This window comes from Populus trichocarpa, chromosome 4 (genome assembly GCF_000002775.5).
Source record: "Populus trichocarpa isolate Nisqually-1 chromosome 4, P.trichocarpa_v4.1, whole genome shotgun sequence".
NCBI classification, from domain to species: Eukaryota; Viridiplantae; Streptophyta; class Magnoliopsida; order Malpighiales; family Salicaceae; genus Populus; species Populus trichocarpa.
The window spans coordinates 15,563,697-15,571,923 of record NC_037288.2 but is presented as its reverse complement, the minus strand read 5'-3'; the positions used below and the strand labels follow the sequence as shown (position 1 = coordinate 15,571,923).

The 8,227-nt window shown below is 34.9% G+C and overlaps 2 protein-coding genes across 2 annotated transcripts; both read left to right on the top strand.

Annotated features, from left to right (window-relative positions):
* Positions 1 to 812: 812 nt before the first annotated feature.
* Positions 813 to 2,920, top strand: LOC7463013 (uncharacterized). Its single transcript, XM_002305972.4, has 3 exons — positions 813 to 1,144; positions 1,568 to 1,711; positions 2,422 to 2,920. The coding sequence occupies exons 1-3, from the start codon at positions 962 to 964 to the stop codon at positions 2,563 to 2,565; spliced, it is 471 nt and encodes a 156-aa protein (XP_002306008.1). The 5' UTR covers positions 813 to 961; the 3' UTR covers positions 2,566 to 2,920.
* A 1,195-nt stretch (positions 2,921 to 4,115) lies between these two features.
* LOC7472584 (uncharacterized) lies at positions 4,116 to 7,987 on the top strand. The gene is made up of 3 exons (XM_024599979.2): positions 4,116 to 4,405; positions 4,859 to 5,002; positions 7,709 to 7,987. The coding sequence occupies exons 1-3, from the start codon at positions 4,223 to 4,225 to the stop codon at positions 7,850 to 7,852; spliced, it is 471 nt and encodes a 156-aa protein (XP_024455747.1). The 5' UTR covers positions 4,116 to 4,222; the 3' UTR covers positions 7,853 to 7,987.
* Positions 7,988 to 8,227: the final 240 nt, after the last annotated feature.

Genomic DNA, 8,227 nt, shown 5'->3' with positions numbered 1-8,227 from the left:
TCAGGAACGAACAGCTCCAGTTCCATCATAAACACTCACAGTCTCTTGAGTCAATGGCACATTATCACCAATTTTCCTACCATGAACAAATGCTGTTTGGTTCTGACTAATAAGAGCTGGAAGACAAGTTCTCGACCTTTTGGCTAGAATTTTTGCTATGCATTTGTAAATGGTGTTGCCGCCTGATAAAGGCCTAAAATCCATGGCCTTGTTAGCATTCTGCACCTTAGGCACCAATGTAACAGTATTGACAGCTCTTAGAAACTTACCAGTAGAGAAGAAATTAAGCACAGCACCAGCAACAGCAACAATACTCCAAGCCTTCTTGAGAAAATCTGCAGAAAACCCATCTGGGCCAGGAGCCTCACTACCATTTAGAGAAGAACATTGTAGATTTAGTCTCCCCTGCTGATACTGGAGTCATTAGAGAACATTGCTGAGAGGCAGTCAATTTATTCCCATCATTTTATATTGAGTTATGCTAAACCTTTAAGAAACAATACACTAAAAGAAATCCAAGAAAATACATGGGGTTAGATCATAATCTTAAGATTAAATTCAATTGTAAATCCTATCAATCTCTAATAGCCTATGTATTTTCTCGAGATTACTATTGTCTTTGTTTTTGGACACCAAACTAGCATCCTCTATATATATATATAAACATTTATGTTTTTGGAAGTACAGTGAAGTGAGGTGAATTGGAGATTTTTGGGTGAGATACATATAAAACAAAACATTAAAAAAAAATTATTTATATATTTTTTATTTTTATTAATACGAGTGTTCAACCAACTTGTGCGCCACGACCCACGACTAATAAATTCGACGAGGTGTGGTTGTGCTTCAATGAATTGTATCTCACACCCCATCCCATCCCCTCCCCAAACACACCTGATCCCCCAAAACATAAACTCATTTACAGGTAAGGATCATATCTGTTAGAAAGAGAATAGACGAAATGGATTTGGAATCTGTGAGGAGATACATAGAGAAAGGAGGACATGAAGATGACAAGAAAGCATCAAAAATTGAAGAAACGCCACTCAGATTCTTTGAAAAATTCGTAATGGAAGGCCTTCATATTGATCTCATCGAACCTGGGCGTGTTGTTTGCTCCATGAAAGTCCCTCCTCGTCTTCTGGTAACCACTTCAAACCTCAAACTCTGTGCTTTATTGCTATCAACTTATTCAAATGCATAATCAAGGATCTCAAGATGACTCCTTTGGATTCTTGGGATAACTTCCACGGCGGACTATTGTTTTCCCTTGATTGGTTTTGACAACAGAACTAAGGCAAATTAGAGAAATGGTTGGATTACCCTCCATTTAGTTTGGTCGTTCAGATAATTCATGATGACCAAGAGAAAGTTGAGAATTTTTTTATGTCTGCTCTTTAGTTAGGATTTTTTTTGAAGTAATTTTCTTTATATTCTTGTTTTGAGATAAAATACTGACAAGTTCGTAAATTTGTTCCATAACTTTAAGCCAAACAATGATTTAATCATTTTGGTTTTAAAGGGTGTTGCTGATTATTGGGGTTTTGCTTGATGGCTTATTGTGAAGAACGGTAGCGATTGCTTGCATGCTGGGGCTACAGCAATGCTGGTTGATGTGGTAGGGTCAGCTGCACTGATCGCAGCAGGAGTGTTCTTAACAGGAGTTTCTGTGGAAATTAATGTTTCATACTTGGATGCTGCTTATGCTGATGTGGGTATCATTCCCTGCTCTCTATTTTTCGATACTCGTTTCTTTGTGTTAATTTTATTTCTTCAATACAATTGATAGCACAATTCCAACCATAATTTCTTGAATATTTGACAGAGTGGATAAGGAAATCTTTTTCAAATCAAAGAATTGTTAAATGCATTTTTTTATGGTTAAACATGTTGACTTACCTATGTCTGTTGTTTCTTTTGGTAACGGTGTCAATACAGGGCCTGATTGATGAAGAATTTGATTCATATTGCTATCAATTTTATCTGAAACCCTATCGAACTTAGATGTAGCAAGCCTTATTGTAGATTTCTAAGTTTTGAGGTTGCCTACGTTTAATTGCAGCTGGCATCACATGAGTTCTGTCACTGTCAACTCACTTTGGAGTATGATAAGTTGAAGTTGGAAATTGTATTGAATTTTTTTGTGCAATGTTTTATTTATTTGATTAGATGAACTATTAGGTCCATTCTGTTTGTTGACAAGCAAGAAGTTTTGGTCAAGATGGAGTAAGGGAAATCTTAGATTTCTAGAACAATATAATGGAGTAAGGGAAATCTCAATGCTGATATGTAGTGTTGATTCCATTCATCATAGCAGCTGTGTATATGTGTGGATGTTCCATCGTACATGTAAAAATTACTGAATCATAAACAACGTTTGACTTGCCAGTCTGACGAAGTTTTCTGTTTCCGTTCATTCAGGAAGAAATCGAGATTGAAGCCAGGGTTCTACGTGCAGGCAAAGCTGTTGGATCTGCGAGTGTTGATTTCAGGAAGAAAAAGAGTGGGGCAATTATTGCTCAAGGGCGTCATACCAAGTACCTTCTTATTTCTAGTAAAATGTAAACGGCTTGCAAGTCTTTCATGGTAGTTCGTTCTCGAGAACCAGTAATGTATCACTGAATAACGCATCAAACACTGCACATTCTCTGATAAAAATAATTGTCAGATGAGTTGAATGATGGAGAGTTTGACACTCTGACAGCCATGCTGAGCAGTAAATTTGGTTGCCCTCCTCGCATATTGTTGCAGCTCCTTTCCGAATTTCTCCTGGAGTGAATTCAAGACAGCATTTTCTATGCAATGCAATGCAATGATTTTATTTCATAAATTGATGAACTGAAATATATTAATGTCGATTGTGTTTAGGCTACTCATCAGATATTGGACAATGAAAACAGTTTAGAACATCTTCTTCCCATGATTTATCCACAGTATAGATGGCTTTAACCTTACCTGCCTTAAGTACCTTTGCAGAGTCTATGATGGCACAACACCTGATGAGAAATGGTTCCCTTTGTAGCATTTTGAATGTTCTTGCTGCAGCAAGAAGGTGATTTGAGAGGGTCTTCACTCCTAAGGCTGGCAAAGTAAACAACTTAATTATAAATTGCGGGGAATTTTATTTTGTTAAAAATCCCTTAATTTCTCTGAAATCTTGGCACCAACTTGTAAATACATCACCAAAGCATATCTTGTAGCATTTTGGTTACTGTTTTGATAAAAAAAAAAAAAAAGATAATTAAGTTAAAGAGGATATGTTTTTTCATTATTTTCAAACCCAACTCAGTCTGGTGGGTCGGCCCGGCAAGACTCGGTCAAAAACCCGGTTGCAACTCGTTGATTTTTGTTTGTTTTTTTACTAAAACGATGTCGTTTTGATTTTAAAAAAAAAAGAATTGACCCGGGCGACCCAGTCAAACGCCGGAACCCGGATCTTAAACCGGGCCAACCACCAGACCAGGTTTAAAAACTATGTATTTTTCTATATTTTTTTTAATTTAAAAGCTTAGAAATTCATTTTAAAATTATTGTAAACACACAAATTTATTTTATTTTATTTTTTTCTTACTTTTAACTAAATAAGTTGTAATAGTTGCGAAGAAATTTTAAAAATAAATTACTAACTTGATAAAAGAAAAGGTATATGATTAATAGGAAAGAAATAAAAACAAATTAATTGAAATTTACTTACATTATATAAAATTAATTACAATAAAAAAAATCACCATGAACAAACTCATCTAATTGAGTCTATTTAGTTATTGTTAATTGGGTCATCAATAATATAATTTTTACTTTTCCATTACCATGTATTTGGTATTTTCCATTAATTAACAAAAAAAATTATGCCAAACAATATAATTTTGGAATCCTAAAAATACAAAAAAAAAAATAGGGAAAAACCCAAGAAGTTAAAAAGGAATATTCATATTAGAATGATTTTTTAAAAATGTTTAGGCCTAGAAAACTCAACTTTATTCATGAATGTATGTTTTTATTTTTTTTACCTTGCACGTCATATATCTCATATTAGCATGATACATTTAAAAGAATTTAATTTTAAAAAAAAATTAGATATTAATTTATATCCTAAAAAGGAACAAACCACCTTAACCACTAGATCAATCTCTTTGAAAGTGATTAGCTTTGCGTCTTTGCTCATCACTCTCTCAACAAACATACCTTTGTCTGAGACGAGTCGGAAAGGGAAGAAAGAAAAATGGATTTGGAATCAGTGAAGAGATACTTAGAGACAGGAGGATATGAAGAAGACAAGAATGCATCAACCATTGAAAAAATGCCTCTCAGATTCTTTGAAAGATTTATAATGCAAGGCCTTCATATTGATCTCATTGAACCTGGGCGTGTTGTTTGCTCCATGAAAGTCCCTCCTCGTCTTCTGGTAATCACTACAAACCCCAAATCTCTCTGTTTTTATGTTGTTTTCTGATTCAAATACATAATCAAGGATTTAAAGATGACCCATTTGGGCTCTTGGGATAACCATCATAGATGAATACTGTATGCCCATGCTTGGTTTCGACAAGAACTTGGAAAATGGAAATCAAACAATTACCCAGTTCCTTTTTTTTGTTTTTCTTGTGTATTAACAATTGGAATGGTTGAATTACTCTCCTTTTAGTTTGGTTGCTGAGATTAGTCATGAAAACAAGAGAAAGGTCAAGTCTTTTGTTGGTTGTTTTCAATTAGGATTCTCTTTGGAAGTGATTAGCTAATATCAGAAAAAAGTAAGGGAATTTTCTTCCAAAATCTAAGCCAAAGAATGCTTTAATACTTTAGGTCTTAAATGGTGTTACTGATTATTTGGTGTTTTGTTTGATTGCTTATTTCTAAGAATGGTGGCAATTTCTTGCACGGTGGGGCTACAGCCACGTTGGTCGACTTAGTAGGATCTGCTGCAATATTCACAGTTGGAGCTCCAGCAACTGGAGTTTCTGTAGAAATCAATGTTTCATACTTGGATGCTGCTTTTGCTGATGTGGGTATCAGTCCTCCTCTCTCTTATATTTTGTTCCTTGCGTGTGTTTTTTTAAATGCCCTGATAGAATGATTCCTAACCTGTTTGTCTCAGGGTTGAAACTGTCTTGAATATACGATAGAGTGAAAAAGGAAATATTTTACGAATATATTGTTATGTGTTTTCTTTTTTATGGTTTAACAACATATCTACATCTGTCTATTTCTTTTGGTAATGGTATCAATACCAGGCCTATTTGATGGGGCTTTGGACCATAAGACTGTAAATTATATCTCAACCTATCGAACTAAGATCCAGCAAGCCTTATTCTATATTTCTCAAGAGTTTGTGGTCGTTTACCCTTTTGTTGCACTGTTAATCACAAGTTATTGTGCATTAATCAGGTGTTATGCTAAACTTAGTTAACTTTGGTGCCTTAAAAGTATCCAATAAGCTGCCGGTGGAGTGTTTGTTTTTGTAAATCTCCCCCTCCCCTCCTACAGAAATAGTTTTCCAAGTATGGCCTAGGAAAAAAGATATCAAATTATGTCCCATCTATTCGTGCTTTAATCAGGTGCTGTTTCTGTCTGCTTTAATTGGGTGCCATTTCTGTCTGACCATAAGGTTCACTTTTGTTTGATTAACAGTGTTGGTCTTAAATGTTATAGATTTATGCGTTAGGTTTCATCTGTATACAATATAGATTCTTGTACTGTGCTATAATAAAGGCATGGATTATTCAGCTGTTTCACCAAATGTTACTAATAGTAGCTTCGGTGAAGATAAGTTTCCCGTGTTCAGCATACCTTTGGTGGGGACTTCTTTCTATTAACTAGCTTATGAATCCTAGAAATAGAGGGAGCTGGATTTAGTCAATAGATGGTTGCTCATATTGTTTGTATTCTCAACCATCACTATCAATTGCTGGAAATGATGATGTGAACCTCGTAATCATATGGTCATGCAACTCACAACAAGATTAATAACGAATCCTAGAAAGGCGAAACATATTTGATAGAAGTGTGACACAATGAAAACATGTCCCAAGACACCAGAACTATTAGAATAAGAATCCCCACCCTACAAATACTAATTCGCTAACGAGAAGTATAAGGAAGACGTCACAAAGCCAGTTGTTCTTCAGTAAGTCAATTTCAGTTTTTTAGAGAACCAAGAAAGAGAGAATTCTCACCCTCGTACACACAAGACAAAGGCGCGGCAATTCTGAATTATTATTCAAAGAAAACGTATAACTGAAACTTCGGTTACAATTGAGTTTTTATGAGTAATAACCTAAGTTGAACCCTAGAATACCCAGGATGTGGGCTGATGTAAAGTCCACTTACAAGCAGACCCAAAATTTAATTGAAATAAACCCAAATAATGTTAAACAAACCCAAAACATTTTAAAATTAAAATTAAAATGAAGGTTCTCTATGCTGCTGCAAATAACTAAAGAGAAATAAAAGTGACAAGTCTGATTTTCCTAGCTCAAAAGGTGTTATAGTCGAAATAAACCTTCCTTGTATCTCTAGGAAGGGTTGCCGCCTCTAGATGTCCTAAATAGACTAGGAAAATCTGATCTGAATATGGAATTAATTCTGTCGCCTCTTACTTTTTTCTTGTAGAGCTAGGTTTCCTTGTAATACTTGGACAATAATAAATACAAAATATCTTTCTTTGTTGCTGTCTTATTAGTTTCCTTTCTAGATTAGGATAATCATTAAATAATCCTTTATTGGTGAAAATCCTAAAAATCAAGATTGGTGAGCCCAAATTGTTTAGTATGTTTCTAGCTGAAAATCCTAAATATCACTCGCCAGGCTCTTAAGATCTCCTTAGTAGAATAGGTTGGCTATAGTTCTAGAGTCTATAAAATACTGGATTGCTCCCACTTGCAAAGAATCAAAATGGCATGTATCAAGCTAAATAGTGAACACTTAATTTGTGTAGATGAGATGCAGATAATATTTGTATTTTGTAGATTTAATTTCTTTTCACTTATTGGTCCTTTCCTTTAATAAATGCTTTGCAGGTTAGTTGGCTCACTTGTAGACTCTGTTGAACGAGAAATTTAATAGTGCTCAGGGAGTAACTAGTAGAGTATCATACTAGTTACTCCCTAATATTTTTGAAGAAAAAAATAGATACAATTAGGAGAGAAATTCTAAGTGGAGATATTCTTATAACTTTTGGTGGATCATAGGTTTCATCTTCTCTTTTCTCTTTGTATCTATCTTTTTTTTCAAGATAAGTCCAGGGAGTAACTAATAGGATACCACTAGGTACTTCCACCATAAAATTTTCCCTGCTGAACTTCTCTATTTTAGCCTTTACATGTTTATGTTGTGCAATTGACTCACTAAAGAGTATACCAAGTTAAAGTTGGAATGGGGCTACCCTCTTTTGAGCAATGCTTTGTTTATTAGATGGGATAAAATACTGGGTTTACACTGTTTGTTAATGAACAAGAAGCTTTGGTATGTAGGACAAGCAAGAGAACAAAATGAGTAGGGAAATCTTAAATTCTTAGCACGGTAAGAGGGAGTAAAATAAATCTCAGTATCAACGTTGATTCTGGGTGTTAATTTCATTCATCATAGCAGCTGTCTAGTCAATGGATTAGTGTATGCATGTCATGATGTGCCTCTGTACTTGTAAAATAACTTGAGCACAACGAATTCTGACTTATTATTCATTTGAAGTTTTCTATTTCTGTTCTTCCAGGAAGAAATCGAGATTGAAGCTAGGGTTCTTCGTGTGGGTAAAGCTGTTGGAGTTGTCAGTGTCGAGTTGAAGAAGAAAAAGACTGGGAAAATTATTGCTCAAGGGCGTCATACTAAGTACCTAGCTGTCCCTAGTAAATTGTAAATGACCTGCAAATTCTTAGCTTCTTCGTATTCCTTCACTGGAACCAATAATGTAACTGATAAATATTTGCAATTATATGTATCGACGATCATTACAATGATGCTTAGAATGCTGGATAAGATCTTTGTTGCTGCATATTGTCTGAACTCAGCTTGTCATCTCTCGATAGATTGGATTTGTCAGGATAGTCAATCTACCTCCTGGAATTGACCGCCTTCCTAAGCTTAAGACTTTGGAAGTTACCAAATGCGTAAATCTGCTACTAGTCTCAGAATTTCCTCCAGCTTTAGAGGCATTTATCATTCATCATTTATCTCACTGGAAGGGTGCCAACATCTAATAGAAATTATCTTCGCAAACTGCCTCAATTTAACA

Excerpts from the sequence above, each read along its gene's own strand:
- LOC7472584 (XM_024599979.2), top strand. The coding sequence starts at position 4,223 with ATGGATTTGGAATCAGTGAAGAGATACTTAGAGACAGGAGGATATGAA. Across the intron at positions 4,406-4,858 it reads AAGTCCCTCCTCGTCTTCTG|AATGGTGGCAATTTCTTGCA; the intron begins GTAATCACTACA and ends CTTATTTCTAAG. Across the intron at positions 5,003-7,708 it reads TGGATGCTGCTTTTGCTGAT|GAAGAAATCGAGATTGAAGC; the intron begins GTGGGTATCAGT and ends CTGTTCTTCCAG.
- LOC7463013 (XM_002305972.4), top strand. The coding sequence starts at position 962 with ATGGATTTGGAATCTGTGAGGAGATACATAGAGAAAGGAGGACATGAA. Across the intron at positions 1,145-1,567 it reads AAGTCCCTCCTCGTCTTCTG|AACGGTAGCGATTGCTTGCA; the intron begins GTAACCACTTCA and ends CTTATTGTGAAG. Across the intron at positions 1,712-2,421 it reads TGGATGCTGCTTATGCTGAT|GAAGAAATCGAGATTGAAGC; the intron begins GTGGGTATCATT and ends CCGTTCATTCAG.